Source organism: Nyctereutes procyonoides, unplaced genomic scaffold (genome assembly GCF_905146905.1).
Source record: "Nyctereutes procyonoides isolate TBG_1078 unplaced genomic scaffold, NYPRO_anot_genome, whole genome shotgun sequence".
NCBI lineage: Eukaryota > Metazoa > Chordata > Mammalia > Carnivora > Canidae > Nyctereutes > Nyctereutes procyonoides.
The window spans coordinates 75668325-75689521 of record NW_026575146.1 but is presented as its reverse complement, the minus strand read 5'-3'; the positions used below and the strand labels follow the sequence as shown (position 1 = coordinate 75689521).

The following is a 21197-nucleotide window of genomic DNA, read 5'->3' as shown; positions in this document are numbered from 1 at the left end:
AGGGCTGTTAGAGAAGTCAGGCGCCTAGATTTGCTTCTGACTCTGTGGGCTTTTATCTGGGCATGCACTTGTGGGGGGGGGGGGGATGGGGGAAAGTGTCAGCTTAAGGTCCCTGCAGGCTGCTTGCCTAAACAAAATGGATGTTGAGGCACCAATACCATGGAATAGCTGAGCTAAACTCTTGAACAGTAGGTGATGGGAAAAATCAGTGCTCTGATTTTTTAGGGGAAGATGGTAGAAAACTTCTGTTTCACCATTTTGATGACAGTTCTGTTACTTTTTTTTTTCCTAAGATTTTCTTTATTTATTTGGGAGAGAGAGACAGAGCAGGGGGAGGAGCAGAGGGAAAAGCAGATAGCCCAACGCTGAGGAGGGAGCCCAATGTGGGGCTCAATCCCAGGACCCCAGGATCATGACCTGAGCTAAAGGCAGACACTTAACCCACTGAGCCACCCAGGCCCGCTCATAGTTCTGTTATTCTTTCAGGTAACTTAAGGTAATTAGAAATCCTCTTTCCCAAGGGCTGTACACAGGACAATTTAAGTGATCTCTCTTGGGCATAATCTGTAAAGGTGAAGTCTATGAGCCTTACTAGATAGATCTTTATACTCTGATCTTGCAAGAGTGAGGACTCTTTCGCATATGTCATTAGTGACTTGAAACATAATGAGCTCAGCAACTAGGAGTTACCCAACAAGGCCTGCTGGCATCAGTCACATCTCTTAAGTTAGAGGCCATATGGAAGTACAAGCAAGTCTGGTACATTCTGGAAAATCCTCTCTGGATAAGTTAGAGTCTGAAGAACATTTTTGCAACAGAATCCCATAGATACTTAATTGCAAAAGGTGTTTCACAGAGCAAGTAAAGAATCAAGGGTACCCTATGGTACAGAGTGCCTTCCCAAGGTGATTGACTAACGTATCAGCAAGGGGATAAGGATGGAGGGGCAGACATACAAGGAGCAAAGCCTGATACAATGGGCAGACCATAAATTGGAGCCTGGTGGCAACATCAGGTGGCAGTCAGACTAGGCCTCTCAAAGGTGTGAATCCCAGGCTCTTCACTGCAGTCTCTAAGGCCTGCCCCAGCCTTCTTTTCTGAGCTGCCTTAGTGGAAATTTATTTTCTTCAGTTTCTTTCTCAATGAGAAAATATCTTTCTGCTGCAAAGAAGGAGGAACCAAGAAGTTAAGAAGCACAGATGAGGAGATGAACATGAGAATTGAGTCACTGCTGGAGATGAAGTGGGCAGGGTTTCCTCAAAAGGAGTGGTCTGGACACCCACACTCCCTGCCTCCTTTCTCCCCACCCTCATCCCCACCCCACAGCCAGAGGCAAGGTCCTTACCTGGCACAGTCCCCAGAGATGGGGGAGGAAGAGCATCGGGAATTCACACCCAGAACCTTCAACTTTACAACATACTTCTTCTCGGGGCCAAAGGACTCAGAACAGCAGAGCTCAAAGCAGGGCCAGAAGGTGCAGTTGGGGCCACAGAGTTTGGTCCGATTCAGGGGCAGGACAGTATCATCATCACAGCACTGCTCCAAGGGATTGTAGATCTGATCTCCACACCCGGACACCTGCTGGCACAGCCACTCCCCTGGGCCAGCAGGGGTGTCTGAGCAGAGATCACTGGTGTGAGCCCACGGAGGACCAGGCACTAGCTTCCCTAGTCAGGAGCCCTCTGTGAACTGTGACCCCACTTCCCCAGGGGAGCCTTGTCCCTCTTCACTCTTCACCATCCTTGTACTCACCTGTGACTGTCTTTGAGCACTGGAGGAGAAGGAAGACTAACACACAGACAGGAGCTGGAGGAGAGGGAAAGGAGGTTGACTATGGGGCTGGAGTGTGGCCATTGGGCTGACTGACCTCAAGGAGGCAGGCCAGTGTGGGGGAGTCTTAGCCCCACATTTGCTCTACAGACTTGGGTTTGGGGCCATCTCTGCATAGGGTCTAGATCTTGACGCAGGTGAGATTCCAGTCCAGAGCATCCTGGGCCCTTTAAGGGGAGAGAATTCAGGCAAAACTCTTAGCATGCCATAGCTTAAGATTCTAAAAATGCAGCGCAGCTCCCCAGTTGGGTGTTAAAGGCATCCAGAGGGTGAAGAGGAAGAGGAAGGAAGCTGAGGTAGATTGACAAGAAGAGAATTTGGGGGCAGAGCTGCTTTGGGGATATGACTGGCCTTGAACGGGCCTTGGAGTCGGGGCTCCCCTTCCCTGAATTGCAGCTTCTGGGCCCCTGTGACTATGGATGGAGATGGAGAGATACAGGAGTTGGGAAAGAAGGAACAGGTCATGAAGGGTTTTTATAGATGCAGTCACATGCCTGGGCTAGTGATTCACCCAGTTCATGTATTCCACAGTTGTCCTTATTTTGAAAGCATGTAGGGGCTGGTAACAATGGGATTTCATGGATAAAACAGGATGCAGGTGGTATGGTTTCATCTTCTGTGCTTGCAAGTGGAAAATGCCCTGTTACTCTATAACCTCAGCCCCACGAGGGGCTACTGGGTATCAGAGACTGAAGGCAGCTCTGAGGTTCACTCCATGTTATGGTTCTAGAATGCTGCTGGCCTCCAGCACTACTGGGCATTGTCAGTTAATATACAGTCAGAGAAGGTGGCTCCCTCCATTTATTTTAAGCTTTCTCCCCAATAAAACACCTGGTATTTCTATATTTCCTAAGTACTTTATCCTTAGAAGTTTCAGGAGATTGTGTCCCAAACCACTTTGTTTACTCTGGAAAGCTATTTGGAATGATTCTCACAGTTGTCACATGATCTAACAGAAGAGCACAGGCTCCATAAACTCTAGAAGGGAACCAGAGGAGAGCAACAGTTGCAATTTTTTTTAAGATTTTATTTATTTATTCATGAGAGACACACAGAGAGAGGCAGAGACACAGGCAGAGGGAGAAGCAGGCTCCCTGCGAGGAGCCCAATGCGGGACTCGATCCCAGGACCCCGGGATCACGACCTGAGCCAAAGGCAGATGCTCAGCCACTGAGCCACCCAGGTGCCCCAACAGTTGCAATTTCTTTTCAGGGGGTTGTTGTGAGGCTCCAAAGAGCATATGGTTCTAGAGGTCAGATCTTAATAATGTTAATAATAACAGGGTGCCTGGGTGGCTCAGTGGGTTAAGCATCTGACTCTTGATTTCACCTCAGGTTATGATCTCAGGATTGTGAGATTGAGCCCTGCCTTGGGCTCAGCACTCAGCACAAAGCCTGCTTGTCCCTTTCCCTCTGCTCCTCCCACTGCTCTCTCTCTGTCACTAAAATAGGTAAATAGAATATTTAATAATAATAATAAGAAGAAGATGGGTAGCCCGGGTGCCTCAGTGGTTTAGCGCTGCCTTCAGTCCAGGGCATGATCCTGGAGACCCTGGATCAAGTCCCACGTCCGATTCCCTGCATGGAGCCTGCTTCTCCCTCTGCCTGTGTCTCTGCCTCTCTCTCTCTGTGTCTCTATGAATAAATAAATAAAATCTTAAAAAAAAATAAGAAGAAGAAGTAGGAGGGGTTCCTGGGTGGCTCTGTTGGTTAAGCAACCGACTTGGCTTCAGCTCTTGGCATGATCTCAGGGTTATGAGATTGAGCTCCATGTCATGCTCCACGCTCAGCATGCAGTCTCCTTGTCCTTCTTCCTCTTTACCTTTCCTCTGACCCACATGCTGTCTATTTCTCTCTCTCTCTCAAATAAATAAATAAAATAAAATAAAAATAAGTAGTGGTGGTATGTGATGCAGTACTTGAGCGTGCAGCTCGGGTAGAGGGAAGCGCAGGGCAAACTGAGGTCATTGAATCTGGATGCTCCCAATGGGTTCCACCTGTCACCTTGTTTGTCTAATGTGCTTTTTAAATGATCCAGTACTAGAGGGGAAACTACCACCCAAAATCAGTTTGGGGAATAACAGCAAAACTGGAGGAGGAGGGACCTTTACCAGATGTGGTCTGCTTACAAAACTTCAGGGAAAGATCTGAAAACCTTGTATGCTAATAGTTTTCTGAGATTCATCTATTGGTAAAGTAATACCAGTGGCTTTTAATCATATCCCATTTCCCCTTAGATTTCACTTTATTTTTTTTAAGATATTATTTATTTATTCATGAGAGACCCAGAGAGAGAGGCAGAGACACAGGCAGAGGGAAGAAGCAGGCTCCACGCAGGGACCCAGATGTGGGACTCGATCCCTGGACTCCAGGATCACGCCCTGGGCTGAAGGCAGGTGCTCAACCAGTAAGCATGCACCCCTAGATTTCACTTTATTATTATTTTTTTTAATTTTTAAAATTCTTTTATTTTATTTTATTTTTATTTTTATTTTTAGATTTCACTTTAAAAGTTTAAAACCCCCGATACTTTTTGCCCTTGGGATTTTTCTGGCTTCTGGGTGGTTTTTTTTTTTTTAATGTTTAAATATACATTGGCACAAGAGTTCAGTTCTTTACCAGTGACTTAATACAGTTATTGTCATTGAGATTTAGCGAGTATTAGTCATGCACATATGGGGAAATATGTTTGGGTATGATATTGTGAAATTGTAAGAACTAGTCCTGTTGCATCATGCACATGATTACTAATCACTTTTCTTCCCCTTTACAGCACAAATAAAGGTTTTGAGTTCTAAACAAACAAAAAAGATAGGCAATTCAGCCAGAGAGACTTCACCACTCTCATTTTCCAGAATAGAATAAGGCAGATCAGTGGTCATCAAGAATATAGAATACTTGAAAAATCACTAGAAACCAACTAAACCTAACAGATATCTGTAGAACACTTCAAAATAGCATGATACACATTCTTCCAAATGCCCATGTAACATTCTACAAAATATACCATATTCTAGGCCATTTAAAAAGTCTTGATAATGTAAAAGGTTTGAAATCCTACAAAGTGTGTTCTCTGACCACAGTGGAACTAAATGAGAAATAAGTAACAGAAGGAGGGGATCCCTGGGTGGCGCAGCGGTTTGGCGCCTGCCTTTGGCCCAGGGCGCGATCCTGGAGACCCGGGATCGAATCCCACGTCGGGCTCCCGGTGCATGGAGCCTGCTTCTCCCTCTGCCTGTGTCTCTGCCTCTCTCTCTCTCTGTGACTATCATAAATAAATAAAAAAAATTAAAAAAAAAAAGTAACAGAAGGAAATTTGGGAGACTCACAAATATGTGGCAATTTAAAACCCAACTCCTAAGTAAAATAACTAGTAGGTCAAGGAAAAAAAATCACAAAGGAAGTTCAAAAATATTTGAAACAAATGAAAATGAAAACACAATGCATTAAAACATATGGCACACAGCTTATAGCAAGGATGACAGAGAACTGCATAGACATAAACGCCTATGTTATAAAAAAAAAGAAAGATCTCAAAGCAATAATTTAGTCTTCTGATTGTAAAAATAAGAGCAAATAAGCCCAGAGGAGCAGAACTAAGGAAATAATGAAGATACCAATGAAAATAAATGAAATGGGAGAATAGGAAAAAAAATCAATATAATTAAAAGTATGTTTTTAAAAAATTAACAAAATTGGCAAACCTTTAGGTAAAACGACCAAGAAAAAAGAATCCTTAAATTAATGCCAATCATTCATAAACTTAAAAAAAAACAGAACTTTCCAACTCACTAATATTACCCTAATATCAAATCCAGACAAAGCAACATCTCTTATAAATATAAACTAAAAAATTCTAAAAAAAAATACTAGCAAACAAAATCCAACAGGATATTTCTATAAAGAATTCTACACTGTGACCAAATGGGATTTATCCCAGGAATGCAAAATTGATTCAACATATGAAAATCAATCAACGTAATACACCTTATTAGTAGAATATGGTGGGAGGGGGCATGATTATCTCAAATGATACATTAAAGGCATTTTTAAAAAAGATTTTATTTATTTATTCATGATAGATATATATATATATAGAGAGAGGCAGAGACACAGACAGAGGGAGAAGCAAGCTCCATGCAGGGAGCCCGACATGGGACTCCAGGATCAAGCCCTGGGCCAAAGGCAGGCGCTAAACCTCTGAGCCACCCAGGGATCCCCACATTAAAGGCTCTTAACAAAATCTACACTCTTTCATGATTAAAACAACAACAAAGAACAAACTGGGAATCAAGAGAGCTTCCTTTACCTGATAAAAGGTCTCTATAGGGGATCCCTGGGTGGCGCAGCGGTTTGGCGCCTGCCTTTGGCCCAGGGGGCTGTCCTGGAGACCCAGGATCGAATCCCACGTCGGTCTCCCGGTGCATGGAGCCTGCTTCTCCCTCTGCCTGTGTCTCTGCCTCTCTCTCTCTGTGTGTGACTATAATAAATAAATAAAATTTTAAAAAAAAGGGTCTCTATAAGGAAACCCACAGATTACTGTAATGGTAAAAGACTGAGTGCTCCCCCCCAATGTCAGGAACAGGACAAGTACATTCACTCTCACCACTCAATTTAACACAGCATTGAAAGTTCAACCCAGAATAATCAGGCAAAGAAAGAAAAAGAAATCTGATTGGAAAAGAAGATGTAAAACTATTTCTGGGGCGCCTGGGTGGCTCAGTCGATTAAGCTGCTTTCAGCTCAGGTCATGATCTCGAGGTCCTGGGATTGAGCCCCACCACCAGGCTCCCTGCCCAGTGGGGAGTCTGCTTCTCCCTCTCCCTCTGTCCTGCTCCCCCAACCTGGCTCTCTCTCAAATAAATAAGTAAAATCTTTAAAAAAATAAATAATAAAACTATTTTTATTTGCAAATGACATGATCATCTGGTATGTTAAAAATGCTTAAGGAAGCTACTAAGACCACTATAGAACTAAGGGATGGATTAACCAAGGTTGCAAGGTACAAGACCAATATATAAATATCTTGTATACACTAGTAAAGAGCCATATGATACTGAAATTAAGAAAATAATTCTCCTTATAACAGTATCAACAGGGATCGCTGGGTGGCGCAGCGGTTTGGCGCCTGCCTTTGGCCCAGGGCGTGATCCTGGAGACCCGGGATCGGTCCCGCGTCGGGCTCCCGGTGCGTGGAGCCTGCTTCTCCCTCTGCCTATGTCTCTGCCTCTCTCTCTCTCTCTCTCTCTCTCTCTCTCTCTCTCTCTCTCTATCATGACTAAAAAAAAATTTTTTGTAAAAAGAACAGGTACTCCAATAAATACACATATATGCATATTTATAACAGCACTATTCCCAGGGGCCAGAATATAGGAACAGCCCAAAGGTCTATTAACAGATGAATGGATAAGCCAATTGTGTGGGGCCCCTGGTTGGCTTAGTGGGTTAAACATCTGCCTTTAGCTCAGGTCAGGATCTCAGGATCTCAGGATCTCAGGATCTCAGGATCTTGGGATAGAGCCCTGCATCAGACTCCCTGCTTAACAGGGAGGCTCTTCTCCCTCTCTTCTGACCCTCCTCCCTGCTTGTACGCCCTCTCTCTGTCTCAAATAAATAAAATTCTTGAAAAAAATGTGTGATATATATGCAAATGGAATATCTAAATATTCAGCTCTAAAAGGAAGGACTGATAAATTCTATAGTGTCAATGAACCTCAAAAATATTACCCAAGTGAAAGATGAAAGTAACATAAAAGGTCACATATGGTATGATTAGTTCCCTTTATACAGAATGTCTCAAATAATAGGAAAATCCATGGAGATGGAAAGCAGATTGGTGGTTGCCAGGGGTAGGGATAAGAGGGAATGGGAAGCAATGGGTAAATGGGTACGGGGTGGTCTCTGGCTCCATTCCTAGGTGGCTCAGGTAAAAAGCAATTTTGGAAGATGGTTGGGCTACTCTTCCTTCAACTTGAGAGACATAAGAAAAGAAGGGAGGAAAAAAAAAAAGAAAAGAGGGGAGGAAGGAGAGAGGAGGGGAAGGGAATACAGGGAAGGAGATGAGAAAGACATAGCTACCCAAAAGGAAGTATTAGGAACGCAGCAGGCATTGCTCATCTGGATGGACCATAGATGACAAAACTCCATCCACTTCTCCTTCCTCCCTGAGCCTGGACTGGAATGGGCTCCTTGGGGACAGATCCTGGTGCAACTGAGCTTCATGCCTGAGACCTTCAACCTCCCAACCACCTGATCTGAGAGCTCAAGGACTTGGGGAAATGGTGCTGGAAACAGAGTCAGAAGGTGCAGTTGGAGCCACAGAGGCAGGCCCATTTAAAAGGTAGGAAGGCCCCCTCGCCACCACTCTTAAGAGGTTTGTAGGACTGTCTATACCTGAGCACCAGCGGCTACATCTAGAGTCTAGTATCTGGGGGATCCAGAGCTGGACTGGATCTAAAGATTAGCCTAGGACCCCACCTCCATCCATGGTACCATCTCCTCCCTCCACACTACACCTGTTCTCACCTGCAATTCCTTCCAAGCCTGAGCTCAGGAGTTCAAAATTGAAGGCAGCAGCTGAGAAGCAGAGGGGCATGAGAATGATGTTGAGAGTATAAGCATCTGGTCAGCACCAGGATACACAAGATGACGTCACTGAGCTGCCTTCACCGTGGGCAACAGCTCAGAGTGGATGTTGACACTGAGGCAGGGTGGCAGGGAGGGGTCTGGGAAGGGCTGGGGATGATATTTGCAGGGCAGGGGAGAGGCTGAGATGCAATCAGAGATCACCTGGGAGTGATTACCAAGGAGGAAGCCAAGAATTGCACAGGCAAGAGAGCATGAAGTTTGAGGTTGAGAGGTGCATTGGAGATGCATCAAGACAGAAGCTTGGGGCTGGAGTGCCCCCCCCCCATGGATCCTTACCAAAGATCCTGGGCTCCATGGTTCTCGATCCTCCGCTCCAGAGCAGTTGATGGTAGGGAAGCAGCAGAGCTGGGACTGGGACTTTATACCAGAACTTCGATAGACACCCTTACCCACACCTAGGGAACCTGCTGGACTCACGTGACGGCAGAGGAGGCAGTGCTGCTGAAAGGGGAGGGGCACAAAGACTCACGGTTATGTGGAGCCTACCTTCAGCCTCCCCAGGAAACGCCTGGGACAGAGGATGTGAGAGCTGAATCCATTCTTCAGAAGAAGTGATGGGGCAGCTAAATCAATGGGTCTTAGGAAAGAAGAGCTGGAGCCCCTGGTGTTCCCGTGCTTATTAACCATTTGTATGTGACTCACCAGGAAAAAGTAACGTGACATCATTATTTGGCAAACAGTCCAAAAGAAAGTTTAATTACCCAGTAATTAGTCCAGATTCTCTGCAGTGCATACAATTCTATTTCTTGTGTATCCTCCTTGCATTTTTTTAAGTACCCATTATGACAAACTCATTGCTTTTACATCCTGAGTGAATGTCCTGATCCATAGTTTGGAGAACACTTCTCTACCTTGCAGCTAGTTGAGAAGAGGGGAGACCTGAAGAGCAGGGGAGTGTGAGGTAGGGAGGGGAATGTGCTGTCCCCCCACCCCTTGGGCAGGACTCTGGTAATTACACAATTGTTTCTGCTTCAGAAACTTCTCCCTAGTTTCCTGTCTCAACCCTCCTGTCTACCCCCCTTGCAGGAAACAGACACCAGGATCTTCCACAGACTCAAACCTCACCACTTCCACCCCTGCTTAGGGCCCTGGGAGGTTAAGTCCAATCCTCACTGAGGCCCAGAGGAGGACTGGCCCTGCCCTCCCAGGGCTGAACCCCACTGAAACAGGTCTTGCTCACTTTTTTTTTAAAGATTTTATTTATTTATAGGAGAGAGAGCGAGAGCATGCATGAGCAGGGGTGAGGTGCAGAAGGAGAGGGAGAAGCAGACACCCCTCTGAGCCAGGAGCCTGACTCAGAGCTCGATCCCAGGACCCCAGGATCATGACCTGAGCTGAAAGCAGATGCTTAACTACCTGAACCACCCAGGCACCCCTCTTGCTCACTCTTAAAGTCAAAGCTCAGATGTCCCTTCCTCCAGGAAGCCCTCCTTGATGCCCTTGGCCCTCTTTCCCAGCCCTACTCACTGTGAATCACTATTGTCTGAGGTGGTCTATGTCCCCTTCTGGATGTAAAAACCAGAAGAACAGGTTCTGAGACTAAGTCATCACTGTGTCCCCAGCATTGACTAGCACAGGGCTGTGACAGAGCAGATGCTTTGGGAATGCTGAATTAATGAATAGATGGATGGTTGGACAGATGGATGGATGATGGTTGGACGGGTGGATGGATGGATGGAAGCACTGCGTTTAGCGTGTATCTAACTCCACATGCCTGTCCTGACATACTGGCTTTCTGAGAACTGGTCAGAAATTGGCCTAAACACCCAGCCTCTCCATCTCCAGGCAGCCTCCCTGTCCTTCCTGTGCTGTTGCTCAGCCAGGCCCTGTGAGATCTCATGCTCTGGGGTCGGCCTCAGGGCCCCCCCCTCCAGAAAAGCCTCCCTCAGAGTCCGGCTCCCCTGCTCCTCCACTCCACACACATCAGACCCAGCCCTGTGTTGGAGCCGGGAACCGAGGCCACCAACAGCATGGGGGCCCTGCCAGGACCCCCAGAGCCTTCTCTAGTCCTGATTTCACTAACCGCTTCCTGCACCTAGTAGGAAAAGTAGATATTACACCACGGTGCGGCTTACACCCAGTCTCAAAGTAAAAAGAAAAATAGGCAATAAACCGCACTGTCAGCCTCCCTCAGGGGAGTGGCTCCTTCACCTTCTGAACCCAAGTGGCTTCCCTTGGAGGAAGAACTATGCCCCCCTCCCTCGGATCAAGTGCATTCAACCATGAAGCAGATTCCTTTTTATGAAGGAGATGAGTGCAAACCTTGTACCCATCCTTCCGTCCACTATCAGGGGGCCATGATCTACTCCAGGGTCTAGTGACAGGCTTTCCCGTCCAGCACATCAATGAACCAAGTATGATAATGACACTGATCTCACATCAGTCACCTCTGAAGTCACCGATCGCTCTCGTAGGGCCCAGCACAGCTTCTTCCCATTCGTGTGTAGTCTTCTCTACTCTCCTGTGTCCCCCTGCCCTCTCTCTCCCCTCCGAACCCAATGAGAGTAGTGATTGCTGCGGCACCCTCCACACTGACCCTCAGATCTTTGAACCCTGCAATCAGTGCCTGGGATGTTACAAGTTGTGCGTCCTTGGATAAATATGGATATGGAGGTTGACCTAGTGTCCCTGTGGCATTTGAGTCCCGGGGTCTTGGTTTTACGTGTGACCCCAGAAACCTGGCAGATTCTCCACTTTGCCAACTCAACTCAAATTGGAATGTCCCAATCTGTAAAGAAAATGTCACTGCCTGTCACAGTGTCTTTCACCTGAAGGACATCAGCTGTGGTTAGGTGAGCAATTACTACACTCCGGTCCTTGGGCTGGGAGTGTGAGGTCGGGAAGCGGACAGGCACCGCAGGAGGGGTGGACATGTACAGAAGGCCCCGGAGAAAGAAGATTTGCAGGGTCACATCGATTAGGCATTACTCACTATTTCAATTTGGAAGAGTAAGGATGGCTCTGAGGCTTATGCCATGCCTTCCTTTTTGCTCAAGCAGCCTTGTTACCCGGGGGGTAAGAAGGAAGTATTTGGGGGACTAAAGGGGTCATCTGGCCTCTCCAGGCTCTTAAAGGACCTGACATCTGGTTCCAAAGTGACAGATGCCCTGTATGATGCCTGCCTAGCTCCAGAGCCAAGTGGTGTCCAGGGGGCCAGGGAGGAGGACTGTAGGGCCACTGCCACCACCCATTCTTCTCTAGAGAACAAAGGGACTGGCCAAATCTGTTGCTTTTTCAAGGGCTAAACCAATGGCAATTGCAGAGACGTGGTTACCCCGATGTAGCCTCCAGGGTACAGAGGACAGAACCCCATCTCCAATCAAACCACTCCCGAGCAAATCTCAATTTCCACCCCGGTGCCTTCCTTTCCCTGCTCTCATCTCCTTCCATAGCAAGGCACCATCCTCACCTCCAAAATCAATTTCATTTATATTATTAAGGTTATTGCTTCTTGGGGCACCTGGGTGGCTCAGTTGTTTAAGCGTCTGCCTTTGGCTCAGGTTATGATTTCAGGGTCCTGGGATGGAATCCCGCATCAGGCTCCCTGCTCAGTAGAGAGTCCGCTTCTCCTTCTCCCTCTGCCCCTTCCCCCTATCCTCTCAAATAAATAGAATTTTTTTTTTAAGATTATTGCTTCTCAAAGCAGTCTACAGATTCAGTTCAATCCCTAGCAAAATCCCAATGGCTTTTTTTGGGCTACTTCTTCCAGAAATGTAAAAGCTCATTCTCAAATTCATATGGAATGTCAAGGGACCTTGAGTAGCTAAAAGAATCTTGGAAAAGAAGAACAAATTTGGAAGACTCACACATCCTGATTTTAAACTTACTATGAAGATACAGGAATCAAAACAGTATAACATAAGGAAAGACATATAGATCAGTGGAATGGAATTGAAGTTCTAGAAATAAACCCATACATCTGTGGCCAATTGATTTTTGATGAGGGTGCCAAGACCATTCAATGTGGGAAAAATGGTTTTCAACATGTGGTATTGAGGAAAATGAATATCTACAGGCAGAATAATGAAATTGGATCTTTTTCTTTCTACCAAAAAAAGTGTGAAAATACAGCCCACAGAAAGGGAGAAAATATTTGCAAATCATGTATCTAATAGTGATCTAGAATATTGTATCCAGAATATATACAGAACTTGTACAACTGAGTAACAAAAAGACAACATAATTTAAAAATTAGCGAAGGACTCACATTGACATTTCTCCAAAGAAGATATGCGGAGGTCCAACAAGCACGTGGAAAGATGCGCAAAGTCATTTTTATTAGGGAACTTAAAACCAAAGCTGCTAGGAATTATCACTTCATATGGTGATAATTTTATTTTTATTTTTTAAAGGTTTTATTTATTTATTCATGAGAGACAGAGAGAGAGAGAGAGAGAGAGAGAGAGAGAGAGAGAGAGACACAGGCAGAGGGAGAAGCAGGCTCCATGCAGGGAGCCCGATGTGAGACTCGATCCCGGGTCTCCAGGATCACACCCTGGGCTGCAGGTGGCACTAAACCGCTGCGCCACTGGGGCTGCCCTGGTGACAATTTTAAAATGAGGAAAAACGCGTTAGTGGGCATGGAGAAATTGCATGCCTCGTGCTTTGTTAGTGGAAAAGTAAAATGGTTACAAACGCCATGGAACGCTGTCTGTTCTTCAGTATGTTAGACATAGAATTACCAGGTGAACAAGCAGTTCTGCTCCTGGGTATTTACCCAAAAGAATTGAAATAGTTGCTCAAACCATCACTTGTCCACAAATGTTCATAATGGCATTATTCACAAGAGTCAAAAGGTGGAAATATTGGGCTCCTGCGTGGCTCAGTCATTTAAGCATCTGATTTTGATTTTGGCTCAGGTCATGGTCTTGGCTCAGGTCATGATCTGAGGGGTCATGAGATCAAGCCCTGCATCCGACTCCACGCTCTACAGGGAGTCTGCTTGAGATTCTCTCTCTCTCTCTCTCTCTGCCCCTCTGTGCTCTCTCACTTTCTCTCCAAAATAAATAAATATATATATTTTTAAAGGTGGAAATATCACAAATGTCCATCAGTTGATGGATGCATAAAGTAAATGCCATATATCCCTGTGATGAAATATTATTCCTCACGAGAAGGAACGAAGTATTGCTAACAAGCCGCAACACAGATGACTCTTGAAAACCTCGTGACAAGTCAAAGAAGCCAGACACAAAGCTGAGCACCATGGATTGTATTCTTCTGATTATACAAAAAAATCAAAGATGGGTAAATAGATCCTGTCTGGGTCTCCCTCCTCCTTCCTGCCCTTTTGTGATTTGGATGCTTTGAGACATGTGGCTCCAGGCCCCCAGGGGGACATGTTGGGCTCATCCCTCCTCAGAGACCTCTCCAGCCCTGTGCTGGGGGCTGTGATCTCTCCCCCTCTGTCTTCCATGCCTCTACTGCACTTGGGATTTGGTGGAGGCAACAGGGCCTCTGTTTGGGTCGGCCCCACGTCTGCCCAGGAAGTGCACTGAATCCAGGCCATGAGAGATGGGACCTCAACCAGGAGACATGCCCAGGCAGCCCAGTCTGTAGCACTTAGCAAAGTGGAAAGGGGCCCTTGCCCAGGGCCTCCCCCATTCCTGAGTCTCTAACCATCTGGTTCCCTTGATTTACAGCAGCCCTGAGGATGAGTTTCAGTAAACAGCTTTTGATATGATTCCAAGAGGCACATAATAACCATTTTCTAATCTATTTTTTGAAAATATTTTATTTATTTTTTCATGAGAGACAGAGAGAGAGAGAGAGAGAGAGAGAGAGAGGCAGAGACAAAGGCAGAGGGAGAAGCAGGCTCCCCATGGGGAGCCAGATGCAGGACTTGATCCCAGGACCCCAGGATCATGACCCGAGCTGAAGTCAGACGCTCAACCACTGAGCCACCCAGGTAGGTGCCCCTTTTCTAACCTATTTTAATTAAAAACAATATCCTTCATGACCAACTCAGGTGGTCCTATGACCTACTAAGATGGTGAGAGCACTTAGTGGAGAACACTGCTCTGCGTTGCAGCTGCTGGAGAGAGCGAACCAGCAACAGGGGTGATGTGGGGTGGGAGGGGAGCGTGTCCTGCTCGGGTCTCTCTTTTCCACTGCCCTGCCCACATTCTTCTTGTCCCTCCATCTCTCCACCCCCCTCTCAGTTTCTCTGTCCCTCTTCAGTGTCAGCTGACAGATGATCAGGTGACCAGAGGACCCATTGGATTCTGTTTCATAAATGAGCCTGGAGAGTGGGATCAGTTGTTGACTTAGATCTGGGACATCGAGTAGTGTTTGAGCACAGGAGACACTCAGCCTGGATCTATCCTGGGTAGGGTGACTGGTCCCCGATCTATGAGTCTGGACAATCCTAAGGTGTTATTTTGCTCTGGGAAGTCCCCAGGGCCCTGACCCCTGACACCCCTATAGCCAAAATCATTAGACACAATCTCCAGGCTGGCACCGGGGACAAGTCTCTGATATATTTTTCATAACCTTAGGCCCTTTTCTTGCCAGATGCAAAACACAAGGCACTTCATAAATTTTGCAAGTTTATTTTATTTATTTATTTATTTATTTATTTATTTATTATTTTATTTTTATTATTATTTTTTTTTGCGGGTTTACATATACACTGTCATCCTGGGAGCTTGAAGGTTTGGGAAGCATCAGAAATGGTGGACATGGGGTCCTTTCTCTGCTTCCAGAGGTGGCAAGGTCTGCACGCTTTTCCCGCGTATGAACAAATTTCAAAATAACCATAATCTCCTGGTTTCACTGGATAAAATCCTATCTCCTGTGCAAGGCTTGGGATTTTTGCGGTGACCTCACCAGGGTGTGGGACAGGGAGTTGGGACACGCAAACGATATACAGGAAAGGAGACGTCAGCCCCGAGCTTGAGTCCCACCTGCCTCCACCTGCCCAGGGGAGGGAGGATGGGGCCGCTGCGTGTGGACCAGGTGGGAATCGCCTGCCCTAGAGAGAAAAAAAATTCTCTTCCCTTGGAATCCCAAACCCAGGGCTTGTGTCCACCAGCCAGGAAGCAGTGGTGTAGGGGTTTGGACTCTCAGACGGGAAGAAGGTACTCACCTTCAAAATAATCTCTCTGGATAAACCAAACGTATCAGCATTATGGGATCCTGGAAACCGACAGCTCTGGACTTAGTAACAAAATAGAACAAGGTCAAAGTGGGCAATGCATAGGACTGATCCTCCTCCTCAGAGGAAGGATTGACTCTTAGGGCCCTCCTGAATCAGCTTTGGTGGATGGGAGGCAGGGGTGTTGGAACCTCCAACTAAAAATCATTTCCAGGTCAGGCCCCCCAGTATGGGCCACACCAATGACAGCAGCATCTCCCAGGGGGCTGGAGGTGCATATTTGCCTGAGGCCTGTTTGGGGAGACACACACCCCCATCAGTGACCCCGAGCACCTCCCCTTTCTGTCCAGTTTTGATATAAAAGTGCTGAACGTGAGATTAATGCATAGAAAATACTTTCCATGTCTTTCACAATTTATTTTATTTATTTTTTAAAGATGTATTTATTTATTTATTCATAGAGACACAGAGAGAGAGGCAGAGACCCAGACAGAGGGAGAAGCAGGCTCCATGCAGGGAACCTGATGCGGGACTCGAGCCCAGGTCTCCAGTATCAGACCCTGGGCTGCAGGCGGCGCTAAACCGCTGCGCCACTGGGGCTGCCCTCACAATTTATTTTTTAAAAAAGATTTTACTAAAAAAAAAAAAAAAAGAGGGATCCCTGGGTGGCGCAGTGGTTTAGCGCCTGCCTTTGGCCCAGGGCGTGATCCTGGAGACCCGGGATCGAATCCCATGTAGGGCTCCCCGGTGCATGGAGCCTGCTTCTCCCTCTGCCTATGTCTCTGCCTCTCTCTCTCTCTCTGTCTCTCTCTCTGTGTGACTATCATAAATAAATTTAAAAAAAAAGATTTTACTCATGTATTTGAGAGAGAAAGTGAGAACACAAGCAGGGGGAGCTGGCACAGGGAAAAGGAGAAGCAGACTCCCTGCTGAGCAGGGAGCCCAACGTGGGGCTCGATCCCAGGACCCCAAGATCATGACCTGAGCAGAAGGCAGATGCTTAACCCGCTGACCACCCAGGCACCCCTGTCTTTCGCAATTTAAAAAGTGCATTAGGGAAGTTCACCACAAACCCTGGGACCAAGAAGGGAAGCGGCAGGAGGGTGAAGGGCCAGGAGAGGGGAAGAAGGGCCATTTCAGAGTGAGGAGGTGGATTTGGATAACCTTGCAAGCCATTCCTCACCAGAACTCCACCCCCCATCCCCCCCACCCCCACACCCCCGCCCCGGCCCTGGGGAGGGAGTTGGCTGCAGGTGCAGCTCTGCTCAGAACTGAGCTGAGAAGATCAGGGGTTGGGCACATGGGGGGTAGGAATGTGGGATGGGGGCTGGGAACGGGGCATCCAGAGTGTGGTCATATGGGTGGGCTCCTGACCCAGTAAACATGGAGCCTGTTCTCAGACTAGTAGATCAAGGGCTGAGCAGACACAGGCGTGGGCCAGGTGGGCTCCGAGGAGACCGGGAACTGCAGAACCAGAATCAACTCTCCATATGGCCCCAAAGTCTCTCTAGACTCTCTCCTTCTTTATCCTGCCATTTCTGTGACATTCCCAGTTTCCTCTCATCTCTTGTGCTATGTCCTCGAGTTCAGACCCACCCACAGTTCGTCTCACAACCAGTTTCCAATTTCACATCAGAGTTTTGATACCGTCCCTGCTGGGTCAGCTACTGGGGGAAAGACTGTGCTGGGGTGAAGGATTGGCACTCAGTTCTCTTACTCTTTTCCTGGGGGTGGTGGTGGAGGAGGAACTCTGAACATGGGCTCCAGTTGGGGGAAGAGAGCTGTCCCCATTATTTCTGAAGTGGAGTGGGACTCTCCCTCCACAGCCACCACCAGTTCAGCTTAGAGAACCATGTCCCTGGGTGATAAATGTTCTGGTGTCTCCAGGCTTGGGACAGGACTTGAAGTGGCCTTGATTAGTACCTTTCTGGGTCTACGGGGCCATTAATAAGATCATGGCACAGTCAACCTTGTAGAGCTTGTGAGATGATGAATTCATAAGGTTAGAAAGAAGATTCCCATTCACAGAGGTTGGAGGTGACTGTGAAGGAGATGAAGCAAGGGAGGAGCTTGCAGTGCTGACCCTCCATTCTCCATCCACATTCCCATGATTTGGTCAGCTCACGAGCTCCACAGCCCTCTCACTTGACTTCATGATAAAATTGTGGCCACTGGTGCAGAACATGCTTACAAATGTACTAAGTGCTTTATTAAAAAAAGAAAACCACTGGGTGACTCGGTTGAGCATATGACTCTTGGTCCCAGGGTCGTGGGATCGATCCCCAAGTTGGACTCTGTGCTCAGTAGGGAGTCTGCTTGAGGTTCTCTCTCTCCCTCTCTTTCCTCCCCCCGCCAAAGCTCGTGTGTACTGTCTCTCTCTCTCTCAAGAAAAAATAAATCTTTAAAAAACTAGGAAGGTCCTTCAGAGTTATTTTTATTTATTCATGAAAGGCACACAGAGAGAGGCAAAGACATAGGCAGAGGGAGAAGCAGGCTCCCTGCGAGGAGGCCCATGTGGGACTCGATCCAATGACCCCAGGACCACGACCTGAGTCAAAGGCAGATGCTCAACCACTGAGCCACCCAGGATTGAGAATTATTAAAAAAAAATCCACATCTGTATATACAGAGAGAAAAGAGAGAACATTTCCCTATGCCTTGTATAAGATACCACATAACGTCCCCCAGTTACAAGGTCATGAGTATCTTAGCAAATATTTTAAAGTGTAGTATGTTCCTGGTTGGAAAAAAAACATTAATTTAGAAATTATTGTAGTCTGTGTGTGCACACATGTGCGTGTATGTGTGTGTATCACATGTCATTTCAGTCCAGAATTTTATGAAGTTGCAGAGTAAGATTGAGATTTTTTTTTTCCTGAACAAAATCTATTCTTAGAGACAGGCAGAAATGTAGAATTAGGAACAAAAGAATATTTTCTCATAATACTAAAGTCAAGAGGCACCTGAGTGGCTCAGTCAAGTTAAGTGTCTGTCTTGGGTTCAGGTCATGATCTCAGGGTCCTAGGATCACCCCAAGTCCCACTCCCTGCTCAGCAGGGAGTCTGCTTCTCCCTCTCCCTCTACTGTTCCCTCTGCTTGTACTCTCTTGTTCTGTCAAATAAATAAATAAAATCTTTTTAAAAATCCAAATTAGGTCCAGATTGGGGTGGAGAAATTGGATGAAGGTGATCAAAAGATATGAATTTCTAGTCATAAGACAGATGAATACCGCATGTAACCCACAACATGACCATAGTTATACGTAGTTAAACCTGCTGTGGTATATTTGAAAGTTGCCAAGAGAGTAGATCCTAAAATTTCTAATCACAAAGAAGACATTTTTTTCCTTATAAGAGATGATGGACCTTTTTTTAAAACAAAGTTTTATTTATTTAAGTAATCTCTACACACAACATGGGGCTCAAACTCACAGCCTCAAGATCAATAGTCACATGGTCTTCCAACTGAGCCAACCAGGAACCTAGAGATGATAGATGTTAAATAAGCTTATTGTGGTCATCATTTCCCAGTGCATGTAAGTCACATCATTATGCTGTATGCCTTAAACTTAGCTTTTTAAAGATTTTGTTTATTTAAACACACACACAGAGGCAGAGACATAGGCAGAGGGAGAAGCAGGCTCCCTGTAGGGAGCCTGGTGCAGGACTTGATCCCAGGACCCTGGGATCCTGACCTTAGCCAAACTTGAAGTGGCCTTGGTTAGTGCCTTTCTGGGTCCATGGGGCCATTAATAAAATCCTAGTACAGTCCACATTGTAGAACTTATGAGACGCCCAACCACTGAGCTTGTGAGGTGCTCAACCACTGAACCACCCAGGCATCCCTTAAACTTATTTAAACAGTGCTCGAGGGTGGCCCAGGTGGCTCAGTGGTTTAGCGCCACCTTTGGCCCAGGGCCTGATCCTAGAGACCCAGGATTAAGTCCCACATCAGGCTCCCTGCATAGAGCCTGCTTGTCTCTCTACCTGTGTCTCTGCCTCTCTGTCTTTCTCTGTGTGTCTCTCATGAATAAATAAAATCTTAAAAAAAATAAAAAAGAAACAGTGCTCGAAGTCAATTATATCTCAGCAAAATAGGAGAAAGTAAAAAGAAATAAAAACCACACCCAAATTAGGTTCAGATGTGGTGATTGAAAAATATGTTTCTTAAATGCCTTTTATTTTTTAATTTTTTAAATTTTTTAAAAAAATTTTAATGCCTTTTAATCTATCCACTCCCCCTGCATCTTTTTTGTTTGTTTCCTGGTAGTTTATTTAGTGAAGGAACTAGGTTGCTTGTCCCGTGGTTTTCCACAGTCTGCACCGTGCCTTTGCCAACGGCCTGTCCACCTGTCCCCCCAGTGGCTTAAGGCTGTTCCTCCTGTTTCCAGTGAGTGGATGGAGGGACTCATCACATGTAGTGACGGACTTCCACCAGGAGGCACCTCACACCACTTGCCTCCCAAGCTGCAGCTGGCAGCCCTTGAGGGTGGCAGTGAGCTACTGCCTAGATCTATTCATTCGTTAGGGTAAAAAAATGATCATAATACAACTCTGCCTCTTTTTTTTCTATGTTTATTATTCAGACTACTTCTGCGAAGAAATATTTGTCTTTCTCAACTAATAACAGTTCTTTTTTTTTAAAGATTTTATTTATTTATTCATGAGAGACACAGAGGGAGAGAGGGAGGCAGAGACACAGGCAGAGGGAGAAGCAGGCTCCATGCAGGGAGCCCGATGTGGGACTCGATCCCGGGTCTCCAGGATCACACCCCAGGCTGCAGGCGGCACTAAACCCCTGTGCCACCGGGGCTGCCCATAACAGTTCTTTTTTAAAAGATGTATATTTATTTATTTATTTATTTATTTATTTATTTATTTATTTATGAGAGAAAGTGTACACAAGTGGGGAGAGGGAGAAGCAGAGTCCCCGCTGAGCAGGGAGCCTGACAAGGGGTTTGATCCCAGGACCCTGAGATCATGACCTGGGCTGAAGGCAGACGACCAACCAACTGAGCCACCCAGATGCCCTTGAAGTCCAGTTCTAATGTGAAAGGCAGGACGAATGCTTGATTCATTATCCTTTTTTAAAAATATTTTATTTATTTATTCATGAGAGACACGGGATGGAGAAGCAGGCTCCCTGCGGGGAACCCGACATGGGACTCGATTCCACGACTCCAGGACCACGCCCCAGGCTGAAGGCAGGTGCCAAAACCGCTGAGCCACCCAGGAGTCCCTCCTTTTTTTTTTAAACCAATTTTCATAATATTGACCTGGTTCCTCAATCCTCTAACAGGAAGAGGGCTTGTCTAATCCTCTCCTGTCCCCGAAGGGAAAAAAGTGTTAAGAAACAAAATACAACTGAGAAGATTTCAAAGATTGTATGGGCTTTAAGCAGTGATTCATAAATTGGGCAGCATCCCATCTTGCAGGTGCAAAGGAGCTCCAAAAAGCGATACAGGGGGGAGCAGTTGTACAGACAGAAGGCGCAGGAAGAAAAGGCAGATGGATGTTGCAAGGTTTCTTTCCTTTGTAGGGATGGCAGGGCTCTCAGGCAGATGACCTAACTAGTGCTTACCAGGTGATCCCTGGTTTAAGACTCTGTTTCTGCGAAATCCGAAA

At 46.3% G+C, this 21197-nt stretch overlaps 1 protein-coding gene across 1 annotated transcript; it reads right to left on the bottom strand.

Moving 5' to 3' along the window:
- Positions 1–942: 942 nt before the first annotated feature.
- Positions 943–8796, bottom strand: LOC129500656 (insulin growth factor-like family member 2). Its single transcript, XM_055311298.1, has 4 exons — positions 8754–8796; positions 1753–1806; positions 1346–1616; positions 943–1161 (listed from the first exon to the last, which is right to left on the bottom strand). Exons 1-4 carry the CDS (start codon positions 8770–8772, stop codon positions 1140–1142), a joined length of 366 nt encoding a protein of 121 aa, XP_055167273.1. The 5' UTR covers positions 8773–8796; the 3' UTR covers positions 943–1139.
- Positions 8797–21197: the final 12401 nt, after the last annotated feature.